The 20,058-nt window shown below is 55.5% G+C and overlaps 1 protein-coding gene across 16 annotated transcripts in view; it reads left to right on the top strand.

The window, feature by feature from the left end:
* The window catches only part of PACS2 (phosphofurin acidic cluster sorting protein 2), a 55,054-nt gene that overhangs the window by 10,720 nt on the left and 24,276 nt on the right, over positions 1-20,058 (top strand). For 11 of the 16 annotated variants that reach the window (XR_013993370.1, XR_013993371.1, XR_013993372.1 and 8 more), the window contains exons 2-3: positions 18,143-18,274; positions 19,148-19,235. Coding sequence is in view for 13 of the 16 variants with exons in the window: in XM_081048852.1 (XP_080904978.1) it covers positions 18,143-18,274; positions 19,148-19,235 (220 nt within the window). In the remaining 3 variants the exon portion in view is untranslated. The remainder of the gene's footprint in view (positions 1-18,142; positions 18,275-19,147; positions 19,236-20,058) is intronic. The other 5 variants (XM_081048864.1, XM_081048853.1, XM_081048854.1 and 2 more) reach the window with 1 other exon arrangement.

Genomic DNA, 20,058 nt, shown 5'->3' on the forward strand with positions numbered 1-20,058 from the left:
CCCTCTGTCCCTGCCCAACCCACGATGACAGCCTCACCGGCCCCGGGAACAGCATTGTGAAGCCCACACTGGCTTGTAACGGGCGGCTTTCAATTTCTGTGATGACCGAACTGTGTGCACTTATTTCTGTCACCCCATCTTCTCTCTGTTGTGCTTTCCCTTTGCTATTTTTGGTCATTTCTTTCTTGCAAATTGATGGAGGTTGATTGAGTTTTATTTATTACTCTCTCCAACAAATCTGATTTCTGGTCCATTTGTTACTGATTTGCTTAAAAAGTGAGATTCTTGACCCTGAATGAGAACCAGTATGTCCACCTCCCAGCAGGGAGAGGACCCTGAAACACAGGACCCTGCACCCTTCCTCCGCCCCCTGGTTTCAGATCCCTCCTCACAAAGGGCCAGCCCCCCCCAGCTGCACCCAGGTGCTCTCCCGCGGGGCTGCAGTGGGAGGTGGTGCCCGGGTTGGTTGTTTGTGCCCTAGGCATTTTGACAATTCTGTCTAGTGGCCTCTGGTGGTTTTGAGGGATTTGCACTCAGCCTGCTCGTAGTTCCTGGGAGTAATGTGTTCTCCCTGATTCCTGGGCTTTCTCTGGATTCGGCGTGTGGGGGTGTTCCACCTTCTTGGGACTCTGTGTCGTGTTTGCCGAATACGAGCATTTTTTTCCTGTTTTGGGAAAATTCGCATCTGGTCAGACGTTGTGTGTCCCCTTCTCTGCCTCCCTGTTCTTCCTGGAGGGGCTGTACCCTGCAGTGCTCAGTCCTGGGGTGTCCGCCTGCTGTGGGGCAGAGAAAAATCCGACAGGCTTGCCCCTGCCCTGTCTGGGTCTCAGCGGCTTAAACGGGCACCTATCCCTTGGCTTGGAGGCTTCCCTCCCGTGTCTGGTGAGGGAAGGGGAAAGGGGGCTCCCTGGCCCGCTGTAAGGCGATGATCCCATTCGTGGCAGCGCCCCACTCCTGATCCATCCCCTTGGGGTTAGATTTCAGCATATGGATTTGGAGGACACAGAATTCAGTCTGCAGCACCCACTGTCCCCCAGCATTTCTGGGGATGTCCACCTGGAGCAGCACACCTCCCGGGGGCTTTGAGGCCACATGGATCTGTGCCTTCCACCCCCAGACCTGGCGCCCATGCGCAGTGTCGTGGTCTCACCCACATTGAGCCTGTGGCCAGCAGAGCCCGGCTCACAGTGGGCCTGCAGCCCTGTGCTGGGAGGGGCCCCAACGAGGGTGTCCCTGAGCCTGCGACGTGGAGCTGGGTTGGGGCCCCTCTGGTGTAGGGTGTCGGAGGTGCGTGGAGCCCGCCCTGTGCCCTGTCAGCTCTGTCTGCTCCCCTCCTACCTGTCTGCTGACTGTGTGGCTGCCACACCTCCCTTCGCCCCTCGGTATCCAACAAACAGGGTCACCTACTGTGGTACTTGGTTTTCAAACATAATCCGTTCCAGAAGACCGTTCGAGTTCTGAAACGTTTGAAAACCGAGGCATTCCCCATAGAAAGTAATGCAAAATGGATTAATCTGTTCCAGACCTTTAAAATCAACCCCTAAAACTGCAAATTTAGCATGAAGTTTACTATCTAATGATACCATACATCCATAAAATTTACGGCGTTTGTAAACCGAAATGTTCGTCAATGGAGATGTTCGAAAACCAAGGTACCACTCTAATGTCCCCCTAGATGGCTACAGCCCACGCCCAGCAGGGGCCAGTTCTGTGCCTCCCTCAGTCTGCCCATTAGTGGGCACTCTGGGACGCTGCCCCGTCATAGCTGTCCCCATCGTGGCTCTGCTTGCTAGCCACATGCCGCACACGCTCTCTGTGGTCAGCCGTGGGCCCCGCTCTTCTGCTGCCCCATCACTGAGGACTGCTGAGGACAGGCTGGACTGGCAGTGAGGCCAGTGAGCTCTCTGAAGCTGCGGCAAAGCTGGATGTTAATGGAGCCAGAAAAAGGGGTACCTGCCTCCAGGCTCACCCCTGAGTGAGCACGCACCCCTCCCACCCTGCTCCTGCCCCGGGAAGTCGGGGGAGGGACAGGAGATGGCTGGCAAAGAAGCCCCTGGGAGGCTGTCACCCACACCCTGTCCCGGCAGACCCCAGGGCTGGCGGCCAGCCGGTCCCTGCTCTCCTGACCGAGAGTCACCTGAACCACTGCTTCCCGCCTGGAGCAGGGCCGCCTGGGCCCATCGCTCAGTCCCTGAAGTCTGCTGTGGCAGTTCCAGGCCACGGGCCGTGCTGAAGGGTCACATGGCCTGACCGAGTGCTTTTGGGGCTCCCTAGCCCGCACCCCAGCCCTGGCAGCCAGCTGACGGCCCCTGCACCGAGCTTCCCATTGGGGCCGGTGCCGCCGGTGCTGTAATGAAGCCCCTCTCACAGGAGGTCCTCACTCATGGGAAAGCCCTGGGCAGGTACTCTTTCCTGACAGGAAGACCCCTCAGCCTCACCTGTGGGGACAAGGTGGGGTTCCCCTGCAGCGCTTGCTGAGGTGTGCCTGCAAGCCTGGGGCTGCTGGGCTAGAGGCGGAGGAGCAGGGAGTGGCCTCTGGGCCTCTGAGTCACCAGGACAGAGGATGCGGCCTGAGGACGGGTGATGGCCCCTGTGTATAATGGCTTGGTCGCTGGCTGGCGAGGGCGTGGGGTTTTCCAGCATTGTCTGCACAGCCCTTGGAGCCCTGCCCCCACAGACACACGGCCCTGCAGGTGCCCGTGCTGAAGAGGCCTCTGAATGTAGTGCCCCCCACTGCCCTCAGACTGGCCCGTCTGTCTCCTCCGCGTCCCCATGGCTGGGGCTGGGAGGTGGGCTCACAGCGAGCCAGCCCCCTCCCCCTTTGCCCTTTCCAAGGGGTCCTGGCCTGGGTGATGAACCCCTGATGTCCCTCGCCTCCTGCAGGAGCCACCCTGGCCCACATGCTGGCGGCAGGGCCACTGAGAAGGCACCTTGGACCTCTCCTGATCAGCAGGAAGCTAGATAAGGCTCCGACAGCAGAGAAAGCTGAGCCGGGCCAGTGAGAGCTGGCAGCCGCCTCAGGCCTCTGAGAAAGGTGACCAGTGCTCAGGGTGTGGGGGGAACTTGAGCCCTCACCTTCTGCAGAGCTGGCCCTGACAACCGTCCACGCCTCGGCTCTCCATTGCTGGACCGTTCTTAACGGAAGTACTTTGGGCCGCCTGCTGCTCTGCAGGCCTCTGCGTGCCGTGGCCTGGCTGCGTGGGCCTTGGGCACAGCCGGAGCCCAAGCAGGGCGGCGGGCTGCTAGCAGGGCCCACAGGGAGTGCATGAGTGCCCCTCTGCCCCCGTCCTGGGCCGTGATATCTGGGAGGTGGGCAGGGCGTGGGGCCGCCTGGCCAGCTGCCAGTGCAGAGCTCTAACTCCCACTAGGACAGACATGTGACAGCACAGGCAGGTCAGCCCTGGAAACAAAAGGCCCCTTAGTGTTTCCTCCCACAGACACTTAGCGCATTTGGGGCCACAGAGGCATACCCCTCATGTTCCCGGGTGCCTGGCCGAAAATGGCGATGCCAGTGTTGTCACAGGGCCAGCCAGACACTGCTGCATTTTTTACAAACCCATAAATGCCCTCCGTGCCTACGAGGGCCCTACCCTGTTGTGGGGGGCTGGGCCCAGCCAGGGCCCCTCCTTGGCCCGTGTGGTTGGCTCTGTGCCAGGCCCCAGAATTAGGGCAGCCCCTCAGAGAGTTACGCAGTCACCTTATGACTCAGCAAGTCACTCTTTCCAAAGGATGGGAACAGGGACTCAGACAGAAAGCTGTCCACGGATGTTCACAGCACCTTTCTTCACGGTTACCCAAAGCTGGAATGAGCCCAAGTGGCCATCAGTGGGTGAGTGCGTGAACAAATGTTCTGCACCCAGTGGAATGTTACTCAGCCTGACAAGGAGAGCAGGCCTGACCCGCCCCGGCGTGGTGAGTCCAGAAAGCGTGCTGCTGGGAGGGAGGCAGGTGCTGAGGCCACCCGTGGGTGACTGCATGGCCAGAACACAGACCAAGGGCTGCCACCAGAGGCTGGGCAGAGCACGGAGAAAATGTTCTGGAATCAGAGGTGAGGGCCGCTTGACATGCGTCAGTGCTGCCTGCCGCCGATTTCTATACCAGATGGTTGAAACGGTGATTTTATGGTGTTTTTTTTGTTTGTTTGTTTTCCGGCTTTCATCTGTGTTTATTTTCCTTTCATGTAAAAGTTACCGGTTTGAAATGTCTGCAGGAAGATGCCACTATCAGCCAGGCTAGTTGGGAATATGGTACATGTTTTACCATAAGAAGTTGTAAGAAAGGAGGACAGGGACGGTTCTAGATTGGAGGACACCAGCCAGGCAGGCGAGCGGGTGTGATGTGTGGCTGCTGATGGCGGAAGGATAAAGGGATGGCAGGCTCAGGGGTGTCTGCTGGGCGTCGGGCGAGTGGACGCCTTGGGGACAGCCCCTCGCTGGAGAGGAGACACTCTTTGAGGCTTAGGGACTCACGCTCCAACTCATTGGGCGGCCAGAAATCGCAGGCGCATGGGCAGGTGCCCTGAGTTGGTGGCAGGGGTACCCCCTGAAGTGCTGCAACTCTTCTGAGGAGCTGGAGCCTTCCAAAGAGAGCTCAGCTGGGCTCCAGGTGCAGGAGCAGGCCAGCCAGCCTGAGGCTGTGGGGCCCGAGGGCCTGTGTGTGAGCGGGGCCTCTGCAGGCCTCCTTTCTGTGGGTCATTTGTCCTTTTGTTGTGCTTCCATAAGAGCCTTTGTGCTGGCTACTTCAGCCCCTCGTCTGCTCTTGGCAGTGTGGCCATGTTCCTGCAGCCTCCTGCCTGGCTCTGACTTCGTTCGCGGGAACGTCACGTTTCAGTCTGAAGAATAGTGTCACTGCCCAGAATCGGCTCAGCGAGCAAGCGAGTGAAGGCACATGCTTGTCCCTGTGCACAGCAGGGCTAGGGCACCGTTGGGTGAGATAGCCCTGTTTGTGGGAAAACCCCTCTTAGCAAGTTTTTTATCAAAAGTTGAAAAACCAGACTCCGTGCACTGCTGCTGGCAGTGTAAAAAGGTGCAGCCCCCGTGGAGGACAATGGGGCGTCCTCAAAGCACTTAGTACAAACTGACCATGCCACTGCAGTGTCCTCTGTGTGTGTCCTAGAAGTGAAACAACTTATATAGACACTGGTGCCCCCACGCTCACAGCCGCAGGCTTCACCAGAGCCAAGACAAGGAAGCCACCAAGTGTCCATGCGGCTGATGGGTAAGCCACCTGGTCCACCTGCACACTCGGATGTCACTCAGCTTTAAAGAGGACACACCCTGACACCTGCTACAACACGGATGGACCTTGAGCACGTTATGCTCAGGGAAACAGCGGTCACAGAGGGGACAAATCCTGTGTGATCCACTCATACAAGGCCTGACAATTAAGTTCGGGGACTTGTTGCAACAATGTTGCTAGCCTGTTTGGACTTGTTGCAACAATGTTGCTAGCCTGTTTTGACATCAGAGGGATTATTCATTATGAATTTGTACCAACTGGACAAACAGTTAACCAGGTTTACTATTTGGAAGTGCTGAAAAGGCTGCGTGAAAAAGTTAGATGACCTGAACTTTTCGCCAACAATTCATGGCTCTTGCATCACGACAATGTACCAGCTCACAGGGCACTGTCTGTGAGGGAGTTTTTAGCCAGTAAACAAATCACTGTATTGGAACACCCTCCCTGCTCACCTGATCTGGCCCCAATGACTTCTTTCTTTACCTGAAGATAAAGGAAATATCGAAAGGAAGGCATTTTGATGACATTCAGGACACCAAGGGTAATGTGATGACAGCTCTGATGGTCATTCCAGAAAAAGTTCCAATTTGCTTTGAAGGGTGGACTAGGCGCTGGCGTCGCTGCATAGCTTCCCAAGGGGAGAAGTTGGAAGGTGACTGTAATGATATTCAGCAGTGAGGTGTGCAGCACTTCCTCTAGGATTAGTTCGCGAACTTTATTGTCAGACTGCGTTTGAGGTCCCGTATGACGTCCCTGGAGGAGTCAGGTCCACAGAGACAGGAAGTAGATGGTGGGGCTGTGCAGTGAGTGTTTAATGGGGACAGAGGTTCAGATTGGGACGATGAGAAAGTTCTGGAGACGGATGGTGGCGATGGTCACACAACAGTGAATGTGCATTAATGCCACTAAGCTGTGCACTTAAAATGGTTAAAATGGTAAACTTTTATGTATGTTTTACCACCATAAAAAAAGACAAAATTAGACATTGCCAAACTATTCCCCAAATAATGCTGTTGCAACTAACACCCCCTCCTGGGGGTAAAGTTAAACCAGAATCCTCGGTGCTGACCTGTGCTGCCTTCCCCGGCCTGGCTGAGCTGTGGGTGCAGCTGGTCCGCATGGGCTCCAGCCCCCTGGGCAGGGACTGCCCTTGCTCACGCCTTGCCCTCCCAGAGCTCCAGGGCCCCTTCTTGGAGAGCCTGTCCCCACCCGTCCCCCGCGAGTGCCCTCCTGCAGCTGAGTGGAGCCAGGATCCCAGAGTACCTGCCTACTGCCCCAGCTCCTGAATGGGGTGGTGGTTTAAAGGGGGCACTACCCCCTCTGCCCAGATACTTGGGCGGGCCCTCCATTCTCTGGTTTGCATCACATGTGCTGGGACATGGGGGACAGTCTTCCAAAGAGAAAACTGCCACTTTGTGCTGTTTCAGGCCTCGCTCCCCCCCACTGGGAATTGGGGTTCCCAAGGTGAATGGCCCGAGGTCTTTGTTCTGGGACTGGGGCGCTGGTGCTGGCCAGGCTTCCAGGACGCAGGAACGGGGCATGGGCCATGAGGGGCCCTGCTTCCTTCTGCTGTGTGGCTGCGTGTGGGGGGGGCCCACAGAGGGGACTCCGCAGGGTGGGTGGGACCCGCCATCCAGCCCCTGGGGTGCAGTAACCATGCGGCTGTCCTCTTGACATGGAAATGCCTTGCAGGCCTACGTGTATGAAAACTGCTTCAAAACCAGGCTGCTGCGAACTTTCTAAAATGTCACTTGTTCTGCTGCTCACAAAAACCAGGACTGCTGGGTGTGATGCCTCTCTCCCAGGACACCTCCCTGACCTCAGGGGCCCCACCAGAGTCTGAACTCCAAGCCCCTCATCCCCGCTCCCCTGGGCTGTGTGTGTTCCTGCCCCAGGGGCGTTGCTGAGTGACACTGCTGTCTCCGTTTTCCCGTTCTCAGGGTGCTCCCCCGTCACCATGTCCCCGCTGGCCTTCTGTCCCACAGTCGCAGGGCTGTGTCCCTCCACCCTTGATCCCTGCCCCCCAGGGCCTAGGCCCAGCAACATGCACCCCAGGCCACTGGATGCCTCTCTGTCTCTCCCTTGGAGTCCACCAGTGCAGGTCAGCTCCAGAGTGGACGCGGACACACCTGGAAATCCCCGCTTTCCTGTCCTTCCCCCCACTGCTCTCCCCTCTGACCTTGCTAGCACCTCCCTCTTTCTCCAGACTCTGGCCCTTACAACACAACCTTCCAGCCTCTGTCTGGTGCTGAGGCCAGCCCTTCTGTCCATGGCATGGACCTGCGTGGCTCTGCAGCAGCTCTGGGCTGGGTGAGGACCAGCCCCCAGAGGCGTGCCAGCCTTCTGGGTGGGGCGGGCACCAGGCAGTGCAGGGCCTCAGCTCGCGACCCAGGAGCTCCATCCTGTGGGTGCCCCACACTGCAAAAGGCCTGGGAACGTGGGGACACCACAGCAGCTGGTGTTGGTGCTGACAGACAGACATCCACAAAAAGGGGCCTTGGAGCCAGCTGGATTGCCCGGTCTCCTGGGAGCCCACCTGATGGCAGGAGGCGGTTCTGAGGTGGTCACAACCTGCCTTCAGCCAACAGAGCGTAGCCTGGGGTGCCCAGTTGTCCTGGGCTGTGGCTACCTGTGCAGCTCTGCTGACCATCATGGCTCACTTCCTGCGTGTACTCCCCAGTCCCTTTGCGAGTTCTTGGGGACGCGTGACTATACCTGTGTCCCTCAAAGTTGCCAGAAGTCCTGCAGCCCCAGCTCTTTGTGTGTGACAAGAACCAGAGGCCCTGAAGATTGAAGTGTGTGTACAGGGCAGCTCTCAGGGCCAGAGACCGGTATTCCTGCCCAAGAGCCTTCATCTTCAGGGTGCTCCCCAATGGCAGCATCTGACCAAGGATGGGTGTAGCGATCAGCTTAACTAGATGCGGCGGAAGGAAAGGTGTCCTGTCCCATCCCCACTGGGACAGCGAGGCGAGCTGCTCTGAAACGGCAAGGCCAGCAGACACAGAATCGCCGGACAGACTGAAGAAAAGGTGTTAGATGTACACTCATGCCTGGCTGAATGACCAGGAACCCCCCTGGGATCCATTTGGATGAAGAGGGACGCAGGGCCAGGCAGGAGCTGGGAGGGCGGCTGGGGATGGCTGCTGGGTCCCAGACACACGTCTGTGGTGGGGGTCTGGTGAAGTGGGGCGCCGAGCAAGCTGGCTGCTCGTCCGGAAGGGCTGGGAGAAGCCCGGAGTGAGCAGGTGGTGGACTGCCGTGTGCAGCAGTCAGTGTTAATTCTGAGAACAGACTCCTCGTTTGAAATGCGAATGTTCAAGGTGAGAGGTCAGCATTCAGTCACAGGAGCATCCAAGTCAAGTTACGCAAAGAACAGAGAGAATAAAAAATTAGAGGAGCAGACGTAATAAAGAGCAACACATAATGAAGGAGAAACAATGCTGGATGTGGCTGAAGCCAGCTGCTGCCAGGAGAGGCTTCTGGGAAAACGAGTAAGAGGAAAGGAGAACGCACCAGATGGCTGTGGGGTGGGTGGTATGGCTGACGTCGGAGTCGAAACCCAGAAATACAGGGGTAAACATTGTCAACCCACAGGGAAAGTTGGTAAGTGGGCTAATTTAGTAGAAAAAAAATGAATTGCTTAGTAATTGACTTAGTAAAATAGAAAATGTAAAGAGACCAATTACATGGAAACCTGCGCTCTCCCCAGAGAGCACCAGATGGTTTTATGGATGAATTTCTCCAGCTCTTCAGGAAATAAGCCCTATCCCCATGCTGTGTTCCAGAGACTGGAAAGGTTAAGGAAGGGTGCAGAGCTGCTGTCTGGTAAGGGCAGCTGGGTCGTGAGGTGCCCGAGGGCAGCAGCAGGGAGAGAGCAGGGCAGTGACTTGGGAACAGGTGTGAACATCCTAAGTCACACATGGACCCCAAGCCCCTGCAACATATAAAAAGGTGACCGTGCAGCATAAAGTAGGAATTACTTCCGGGATGTGTGGTGATTTATTTAACGTCAGAATAGTTATTTTAACTTACCACTTTGCAGATTGAAAGATCATACTATATCCAGAAACAGCATCTGGTGAAATTCAGCGTACTTCCTTAGGGACTCAGAAATAAAGTGAACTGTTGCCTGCTCAAGTGTACCTGCCAGCAGTCTCCAGAGCTGCACTGTCCAGGGTGAGCGTCTACGTGTGGCCGCTCATTCATTTGCCGTTTTACTGAAGTGAGCACCTGGGGCCCTAGTCCTGGCTGGGCCCTGAGTGCTGGCTGCCGGCTCCCACATTACTGCAGCCTGGCACACACCATCCCTGCAGGAAGTCACAGCGCTGCTGTCACTGTCCTTAAACATTAGAAACATTACCTTTGAAATCAAGAAGAAAGGTTCAACAAGACCCGGAAAGTAAATAGGATGGAGTTCAAAGAAACAAAGTTGCCATTGGCAGTTCAAAAGGACAATATGAGAGAGTGTGCAAAAATTAGAACCAATAAGAATACCGGAAGGGTGATTGATGTAAGATAACATACTGAATTCAGTACTGTTGAAATAGCTGCAATAATCGGAAAATAAGAGAAGTGTTATTCATGAAAGCAACTAGCAGATATCTAGGAATAATTTAAACAAAGGGCGTTAAAGACTTTCTCAGGAGAAGCACCTAACGACATCCTCCAGGATGTGAGACACCTGGCAGGCAGACTCAGCGACCTGAGATGTTAGTTTTCCCTAAATGCAATTCAGTTTCATACAATTCCACATAGGAATAGAACTTGGCAGGCTAACTCTAACATTTATATGAAGCAGGTGAGCGAAAATGAAATGTGTTTGCGTTGGGGAGAATTTCCCTTAGCAGGTTGTATTTAAATGAGCCGCACCGATTAAAATGGTGTGGAATTCGCAGAGCACAGAAAGACGCAGACTGCGCGTCACTTCAGAGATGGCCGTACTTGGCTGTGCTCCTGAGTAGGCGGTTTGGGGCAACTGGACATCACAGAGGAAATAATACAATCAAGTCACTGTCACAGCCGCGACTCTAAGTGCACGGGTGACCTCAGTGTGAGAAGAGAAAGTAAAACACCTGGGACGGAGGAAGCAGAACGACAGAACATAGTATCTGGGAAGCATCAGTCATAAAAGACATGCGTTTAATTTTGTAAACATTTTTTCGAAACTCATTTACGCGACGGCCTACAGCTAGGGGATGACATGTGCAGTACATAAGCCAACGATTATATCCAGACAGTAGGAAAATGCCATTCCAGTAGGATACGTACGGACAGGCAGTCCACTGGAAGTGTCCAGGGCCAGGGCACACCTGGACGGTGGCACAGCCTCCTACGGATGAAGCCACGGGAGTCACGTCAGATGCCCAGGGCTAATGGCGCTGTTGGTTTGCGTGTCAGCCAGTGTTAGGGGCTGAGTTGTGCCCCCTCCCAAGTTCACATGTTGAATCCTTAACTCTCCTGGTGCCTCAGGAAATGTGACTGCATTGAGAGACGGAGCCTTGAAAGAGGTGATTGAGTGACAATTGGGTCCTTACGGTGGGCCCTGCTGCAGTATGACCAGTGTTCTGAGAGATGTGGACAGAGGCAGACACCAGGGGTCCCATGCAGAGGGACAGCCGCGTGCAGGGGCAGTGAGAGGGCAGCCGTCAGCAGGCCGAGGCCTGGAACATCCTGACCAGAAGAAGCCAACCTTGGCGGCATCGCGATCTCAGACTTCCAGCCTCAGAACTATGAGAAATGACTGACGTGTAAGCTGCTGTCTGTGGCGTTTGTTAAGGCGCCTGAGGTCACTGACCTCGTGACGTGTGGGACTCAAATGGGCCAATAGGAGTCACACTAACCCCACGACTTGGGAGAGCAGTGTGGTGGCCCCCAGACGGGTTCCCAGTGTGCAGGGTGCAGGCTCAGCGACCCCACTCAGCTGGGTGAGGCCAGGAAGCTCCCACACAGCCCATAGCAAGTTTGTACATTTGAGTTACCCACGGTCAACCAAGATCTGAAGTTTTAAGTAGACGATTCCAGAAGTAAAATGATTCATAGCTTGTCAGTTGTGGCCATTCTGAGCAGCGTGATGGATCTCCAGCATCCCGCTCCGTCCTCCCGAGACGTGACTCATCCCTGTGGCCTATGTCTGCGCATGGTACACACCCCACCCGGTTGTCACAGAGGAGCTGGCTTAGTGACCAGATTGGCTGTGACTATCGCAGAGCCAATGTGCAGGTCACCCTGATCGTAGTTGACTGTGGCCGGAAGGGCAGGAGCAGTGATGCTGGCAGTTTGGACGCACTGAAGAGAAGCCATGAGCACAGCACAGTAAGATATTCTGAGAGCGAGACCACGTTCACACAACCTTTATTACAGTATACTGCTACAATTGTTCTATTGTCATTGATCTCTTACTCTCCCTAATTTATAAATTAAACTATCATATGTATGTGCAGGGAAAAACATAGGATATATAGAGTTTGGTACTAGCTGCAGTTTCAGACATCCACTAGGGGTCTTGGAATGTGTTCACTGCGGCTCAGGAGGGTGGAGAAAGTGTCAACTACACTAAATAAGTATACAGCAGCCAGGGATATGCACATTTGCTGTGTGACCTGGCATCCCCAGCTGTCTGAAAGAAACGAGATGTTGGTGCCAAGGGCAGTTGCAGAGGCACACGCAGGGTGGCGCTAGCCGCATGATTGAAGAAACAACACTGCCAGGTACATGCATATGTAGGGAAACCATGGTGAGCCTGGCAGCCGATTGTGCAGCCCACGTGTCTATAACGGGCAGGAAACAGAGCTGCACGCTGGTGCTGCCTCGTGTAACTGCAGGGGTCCATGCTCCAGGGCTGGGCCGGGGCTCTCTGCCATCCTCGACACATGGCTTCTACCTGTGTCCGACCTGACTGCCTCGTTCCTGCCATTGCAGCCAGAGGGGAGACAACCAGCAAGGTGCTGCCCAGGACGTGATGGACATCAGCTCTGCTCAGGTGCCTCCCCTGGCCTGCCCAGTGCCTGGGAACAGGACCGAGGTCTGGCTTGGAAGCCCAGTGACACCCGGCTACCAATGGAGGGTGAGGAGACCGAAGTTTAGGGACAGCTGACAGTGTCCTGGAAGGAGCCCCTCCTCCAGATGGTGGTTCCTCAGAGAGAAAGGAGGGAGGGTGAGGAGGGCGTACGTGGGTTTCTCTGGTTCTGGTCATCTGTAAAAAGATGAGAAGTTAATTCTTGTTGGTGGATGTGTGGAGTTTGTGGCCTCACTCTGATTTTTCTAGCCAAACACTTGTGTTTTAGAAAACAAAGCAGAATCCTGTTGCTTCAGGTGAGGTGTCAGAGTTGGCTCTGCCCACTCCTGCCCTGAGCAGAGGAGGAGGGAGAGGCCCGGGTGTGGAGGGGTCCCCTCTGCGTGGAAGCTGTGCAGGGCTTGTACTTCCCACTGACAGTGCGATTAAAACACACTGGCTTCCTTCCCGTTACCACTGATGTGCCCCGACAGCAGCCTGTTCTATGGAACAGCACCCAGGTTAGTGATGAGTCACGGTTTGTGGGTTTTGAATGTACTTGCTCATGATTTCCTTGAGGGCCAAGTATAAGTACTGGCTACAATCCAGCCCTCAGGCCTTTGTCTCAGAACAAAATTGGCGAGAAAACAAACACCTTTGTTCTGTTGGTGTGGGTCACTTTCTGTATGCAAATGATTCTTTTTATGCTTTTAATGTTGTTTGCACAAATAGCATCAGCTTGAACACTTTTAGGGGGGGAAAAAAGGAAAATCGTAGCGGCTGTGGGTGTCCACAGTCAAGGGAGATGGGCCTCCGAAGCAGGAGCTGTGCGGCCCATGGGCCCCTCAGGGCTGAGAGGAGGAGCCCCTCTGCACCACTGAAAGCTGGCCTCTCGTGGCCTCTGAGCTCCTGTGACAAGGACACGTCTGAGGGGAGTGCCACTGTGCTACTAATGGACAGCACATGCTAGACGCACCCGCCTTCCCAGTCAAACAAGCCAAGGGATGGAAACTGGAAATAGAGGTTGAGTAGTTCCTGGGAGCCAGAGCTCCAGACCCTGAGACCCCCACCCCCAAATGCGTGTGAGGGATGCATTTGTAACTGGTTTAGTCGAAGCAGGGTGTAAATCAGGCCCATTGTTTCAACTAGCTGATGTGTCCCTTAGGTCTTGTGGTTTCTTTAACGTTTGAAAATTTGCTTTTTAAAGTTTGCCTACTGTGCAATTCAACACCGTCCAGCTGTGTGTACAGCTCTGGCCCGAGTCCCGTCACCCCCTGGATCAGGCTCAGAACACTGGCCAGTTACCCCCAGGCCAGCCCCCTTGCAGCTCCATGGCCGTCACCAATCCTGTCTGCCAAGGGGTCTCCGTTCTGCTCTGGCCCATGACCACGGCACGCGAGTACGCAAAGACGCTGGCGCCCTCCGCCCACCCCAGCTTCTCTGTACCGCGCCTCTGCGGGCCAGCGCGGGCCTGCACAAGGCTTCCATCTCCTGTGCCCCTGTGGCCCTGCAGCGCGCTCGCGGATGGATGGGTCTGAGGGACTTGCAGCTCAGTCCCGGTTTGCGGTCATGGACATCTGCTGTAACGTGACACGTTCCCTGGGGAGGTCTGCGCAGGGGCTGTGCCCAGGGAGCCTGTGTGTGACCCGCGGTCCCCAGCGGCAGGGTACAGTGGCGCCTCCCCGGGTGCTGAAGGCCGTGGCCTTGCTGCGCGTTCGCCCCCTCACCAGTAACGGCGGGCCCGTGTTGCAGTGCTGCTTTACTGACCTTGCCTTTTTGGTGACGTGTTTGTCCACATCTTTTGCCCGTTTTTAGTTGGGTTGTTGAGTTTGGGGAGTTCTTTATATATTGTGGATAAAGCTTTGTCAAACGTGATTTGCAAATATTTTCTCCCTCTCAGCGTATTTTTCCATTCTTAGTGGTGTTTTCCACAGAGCAAAGTTTTAAATTTTGATGGTCAGTTTATCAAACTTCGCCTTCCTGTTCTGTTAATGTACGTGCCTTCCCTTTTGTTAACACTGCACCATCCTGATCACTGTGGGTTCACAGCAAGTGTCCACGGCAGGTAGACACAGGGCCCAACGTACCTCATTCTCCTTTTCCCAGTTATTTTGATTGTTTTGGTTCCTTTGCTTTTCCGTAAATCAGGTAATTGACACCTATGAAAAAGGCTTGCCGTGGCCTCCTTGGAATCGCCTCAAACCTGCAGGCCCGCTGTGGGGCACGGTGCCCCAGTGTGTGTTTAGGTCCTGGATCCCTCGCATCGGCTGTCGGGAGTTTTCAGCACACAGACCCTGCGTTTGTTTTGTTAGATTTGGGTATTTACTTTTGATTTTGGAGCCACTATAAATGGACATTTTAAAAAATTGACTTCAGCGACTGCTTTTTATGCATTGGACTTGTATGACGTGATCCTGCTCAGCTCACGGGTTCTGGGTGCTTGTTTTCACATTTTTCTACATTCCTGGGGATTGTCTACATGAATGTGCAGGCTGTCTGCAAACAAGGAGAGTCTGTTCTCTCCAACCGGCTCCTTTTATTTTCTTTTCTTGTCTTATTGCACGGGGGCAGGCCGCAGCGCCACGCAGGGGCGTGGTGAGAGGGCATGGCTTTGCCTGTCTCCAGTCGTAAGGGCCAATCATCCATCCCTGGCTTTCCAGCTCCGTGTCAGCTGGGGGGTTTGGACATGCTCTTTGTCAGGCTGAGGAAGTTCCCATCCATTCCTAGTTCACCAGGACTTCCTCATCACAAATGGGTATGGAATTTTGTCAGAAGTTTTTCTGGGTCAGTTGAGGAGATGTCGTGGTTTTCCTCAGTAGGCCTGTTGTAGCAAATGATTTTCAAGTGTGGAACCAGCCTTGCACTCCTGGACGGGCCGCACCTGCTCGTGCCATGGTACGCGTGGCTCCTTTTGTACGTGGCTAAATTCAGTTTGCTCAAAGATTTAAAATTCTGTGTTCATGAAGGAATACTGGTCTGTAGTTTTCTTTTTTGTATGTTTTTTCTTGTGTTACTGTCAGAGTAATTGCTAATCTCATAAAATGAATTGAAGTATTTCTTCCTCTTCTGTTTTCTGGACGATCTTATATAGAATTGGTATTACATCGTCCGTTTGCCTGGAGTTTTCTTCTTCAGAAGGCTTTTATTTTTTTTTTATTTTTTTATTTTTTTTTTTTATTAATTAATTTATTTATTAGTTTCAGGTGTACAAAACAAGGTAATACTTAGACGTTCATCATTTATATCCCTCATACTGTGAACACCCCACCCCCATCCACTATCCCTCCGACCTCATACGGAACCATCACATTATATATATAAAATTATTGTTGGCATTCATTAATGTTTAGCTTCTGGTGTACAATGCCATGATCAGGTATCCACAGCATCCCTGAGGTGGTCTCCCAAATAGGACGCATGTCCATCGGATTCCCAACAAAATCTTTACAACATTATAGAATACCTTCCCCAAATTAATTTTCAAAAAAACCCTGAGGCCATCTTGTGGTTACCAGCTGCTTCCAAATCCCTTCACCTTTCCCCTTATCCCCAACCCCCTCCCACACACCCATCTAACCACTCTCGGTTTTTTCTCTGCGTCCCCAAAACTGACTCTGATTAGTTTCAGAAGGCTTTTAACTGTCAATTCAAGCTCTTCAATGCATTAGTCTGCTGAGACGGCGAGTCACTCTCGGTGAGTCCAGGTGGCTCTCTGCCCTTCGTCCAGCTCCTGAGACCGCCGTCTGTCCTGACCGCTCAAGTGAGTTAGCTCTGTGCTGATGGCCCTTCTATTCCTGGTATTGCCATCGTTTCCTTCTCTCTTTTAATTTTTTGTCTGCCTAGAGGTTTTACCATGTTATCGATCTTCCAAAAGAACCAACTTGGGGTTTGGCTTCCTCTGCTCTTTCTCTGACTTCACTTTGGGTTTAACGCACTCTCCTTCTCCTTGTGTCTCCTTCTCCTCGTGTCCTTGACACCGTCCTTCTTTTCCAGTGTGAGCTTATGGCGCTGTGGCACCTTCTGGCAGCGCTTGGCAGCATGACACATGTCTTTGCACTTTCGTTCCACATGAAGTATTTCTGGTTTCCGTCGACACTTCCTCTGGCCGGTAGGTCATGTAGGGAGGGGTATGCTGTTTAGTGTCCCAGGTAGTTGGTGTTCCCCAGGTACCTTTCGAGCATTGAGTTCTAGTTAACACCATTTTGGTCAGAGAACACTATGTGATTTCAGTTCTTTAAACTCATTCACATTGTTTTATGGCCCAGGCTATGGCCCGTCTTGGTGAATATTAACTCAATTTAATCTGTCTTCACCGGCTTTCTTCCTGGAAAGTTTGTTTGCTCAGTGAGGTGGGGCCCGAGGAATCAGAGCGGCCCCTGGGGGTGGAGGGGCCAGACTGGGAGCTGTGAGGGGGGGCCCTGCTGTGCGAGGTGTCAGCCCCCCCATGGCATTCCAACTTGGAGCTGTCCCTGCCTTCAAATCAGGGCGTCACAGCCTGGGGAAGATCTGTCTCCTGGCTCCTTTGGACTCAGTGAAATGCAGACAACATTGGATTTCAATTTGTAAAGGTGACGGTGTGACCATGCAGAGCGGTCAGTGCTGTTGAAAGAAGACTTTGACATCACTTACAGTGCTTTGGGAACAAGAGGCATGCTGTGCCACATAGGGCCTTGCGGGGAAGCACCTGGGATAGTCAGGTGGCAGAGGGAGCGAGGCAGAGGCCCAGACCACAGTTTTCATGGGGGTTTCCATGGAAAGGCATGGCTTGGCATGGCGGGGTAAATGGCTTAGAACCAACAGCCCGTTGGGCACAGGGGCTGTCCCTAGTCGTCTACTGCCTGTTCTGGTGTTTAGGGCAGGGGGTTGGTGACTTGGTGTTGAGGACTGGATAAGGAGGGGGTTCAGATGTGGGCTCTGGAGCAAGGGAAGATGAGCAACTTTGGCCATGAAACAGCAGTGAGTCTCGGCTCCGTTCCTGGACAGCAGCGGGTCTCAGCTCTGCCTGGACAGCGGGGGGTCTCGGCTCTGCCTGGACAGCGGGGGGTCTCGGCTCTGCCTGGACAGCGGGGGGTCTCGGCTCTGCCTGGACAGCGGGGGGTCTCGGCTCTGCCTGGACAGCGGGGGGTCTCAGCTCTGCCTGGACAGGTGGGTCTCGGCTCTGCCTGGACAGCGGGGGGTCTCGGCTCTGCCTGGACAGCGGGGGGTCTCAGCTCTGCCTGGACAGCGGGGGGTCTCGGCTCTGCCTGGACAGCGGGGGGTCTCGGCTCTGCCTGGACAGGTGGGTCTCGGCTCTGCCTGGACAGCGGGGGGTCTCGGCTCTGCCTGGACAGCGGGGGGTCTCAGCTCTGCCTGGACAGCGGGGGGTCTCGGCTCTGCCTGGACAGCGGGGGGTCTCGGCTCTGCCTGGACAGCGGGGGGTCTCGGCTCTGCCTGGACAGCGGGGGTCTCAGCTCTGCCTGGACAGCGGGGGGGGGGGGGGGGTCTCGGCTCTGCCTGGATAGGGTGGGTCTCGGCTCTGCCTGGACAGCGGGGGGTCTCGGCTCTGCCTGGACAGGTGGGTCTCGGCTCTGCCTGGACAGCGGGGGGTCTCGGCTCTGCCTGGACAGCGGGGGGTCTCGGCTCTGCCTGGACAGGTGGGTCTCGGCTCTGCCTGGACAGGTGGGTCTCGGCTCTGCCTGGACAGGTGGGTCTCGGCTCTGGCTGGACAGGGTGGTTCTGTCTTGGCTCCGTGTGTGGTGGCCAGGCGCTCAGGGGCTCCTGAAGTATGTGGTTCCAAGGTCTGTGATTGCTTATGCCTAGGCCCTATTCCCAGACCCATGCCCTCCTGCCTCATGCGTGGCTCCCTGCTATCTGGATGTAGCCATGTGCGGGGTCTTCCTTCTGACCCACTGTGTCCTCACGCCCCGTTCACAGGCACAGAGACAGCAGAGCGCAGTGTCACTTTGATGGCAGTAAACGGCTGTACCATGTGGCCTGGCTGTATCTGGTGTCTGTCCTGCTGCTTGGGGTTTCAATGAGTACCTTGGGGACCGAGCAACAACTCAGGTGGGCACAGAAAGTCTGGATTTCCCAAATGGGACTCCAGCACAGACCTTGGGAGTTGGTCCTGGCCCTTGAACCTATGCTGGTGGACAGTGACATGTTGGATGGTTGTGTAGTCACCCTTACGCAGCCGTGTCGCTCTCCTGCGAGCCAGCAGGCTGACCCCTGAGTGGAAGTGAGCCAGGGCCTCTGAGATGTGTGACCCTGGCTGGCTGATGCGGGTCTGCACACACTCGCTCCTCCGTCCTGGCGCCTCATGGGGCTGCTGCCTCCAGGAAGACCACAGGCGCAGGGCAGCACATGTGCGCTTGGGCTGTAGGAAGAAGGTTCAGGCCTAGTGGACACGGTGCACATGTGTCCCCCACACTCATCGCCACGAGTCTGTGTGGCTCAGAACAGAGGAGGGAGGTGAAAGGTCAAGGAAAGCTCCCTGACCAGAGGGGAGCGTGGGCGGGGCCGGTGGGGTGGGGAGGCCAGTGCCCTCACAGCTGGGGGCGCTGGCACCCTTCCTTGTGGGGGCACCACTGGTCGGCACTCCCTTCTTTTGCCTACTGTCCACAGACCCTCACCAAGCACCCCCCATGAAAGGGAAACCCGCCCTCCAGGACCCTCTGGAGAGGGGTGCCTGGCCGACAGCCTATGGATGCTGAGGGCTGCCTGCCACACAGGGACCCTGAGGGTGGCTCCCAGCCTGGATGGCCCTGCAAGGGATCCTGGGAGATGTGTTGGCCAGTCTAGAGGGGTAACGGCAGTGCTGGAGGTAGGGGGCTGAGGGCATGTGGTCCAGCGTGGCCCACCTGTAGCCAGGGCCTTCCTGGGGTACAAGGAGGCGGGGGAGGGTGCAGTCACACTGAGCCAAGTCTGTGCCCTTTGCAGATTGTGCAGCCTGACCTTGAAGAAGCTGGTGGTCTTCAAGGAGCTGGAGAAAGAACCCATCTCAGTGGTTATTGCCGTGAAGATGCAGGTGAGCCTCTCCCTCTGCCACTGTCTTGGGGCCATGCAGGACGGCCGTACTGCCCAGGAGACGAAAGGGCGTGACCACACCAATAGGCAGCCCCATGTTTGTGTAGGTGGCTGGGGGCCGAGTGCGTCCAGGGAGTGGGAGCACCTCTACCAGGGCAGTTGGCTTGGAAGACAGTCCTGATGCTTTGGCAGCATTGGAAGCCGCCTGGGTGCAGTCCTATCCCCTGTGGGGCAGGCGCCTAGCCCAGCGTTCTGGAAGGTGGAGGAAAGCGAATGTGCTGAGCTTACCTGCAGATGGGCCTTCCCGGAGCAGAAGTGTGGACCCTCCCTGCACCCCACACATGCTCCTTGCATGTGCGCCTGTCACCCACTAGCCCTGACCCAGGGCCTCTCGTGTCTGTGCGCTAATGCTCCCCCAGCCTCGCAGCCCCCTCTGTCTGGTTTGAACAGGTCACTGTTTCAGGAGGGCCCGACCCTCAGCACTGCCTTCGCCCGGCAGCCAAGGAGGCAGGGGCCCCTTCGGCCGTGTGGGCTACTGTGGCCTTTTCAAGGGCTCCTGGGTTCCAGGCCCACTGCCCATGGTGGGGGTGGCTCGCAGCCCTGGGCTGCCCAGACAGTGCGTCCTGTGGCCCTCGGCGGCCATCCCCCACAGGTGTGGGAACGTGCAGGCTCCACCTCTCCCCACTGTCCCCCAGCACCAGCCCACAGCCTCCTCCAAGTGTGGGAATGCCCTTGGCGGGGCCTCCACAGCTGATCCACAGCAGGTACTGGTGCCTGTCCTCATAGGACACCCAGGGCCAGCCTGCTGGGGCCCACGTCTGTGG

This window comes from Rhinolophus hipposideros, assembly GCF_964194185.1.
Source record: "Rhinolophus hipposideros genome assembly, chromosome: 5".
Classification (NCBI taxonomy): domain Eukaryota; kingdom Metazoa; phylum Chordata; class Mammalia; order Chiroptera; family Rhinolophidae; genus Rhinolophus; species Rhinolophus hipposideros.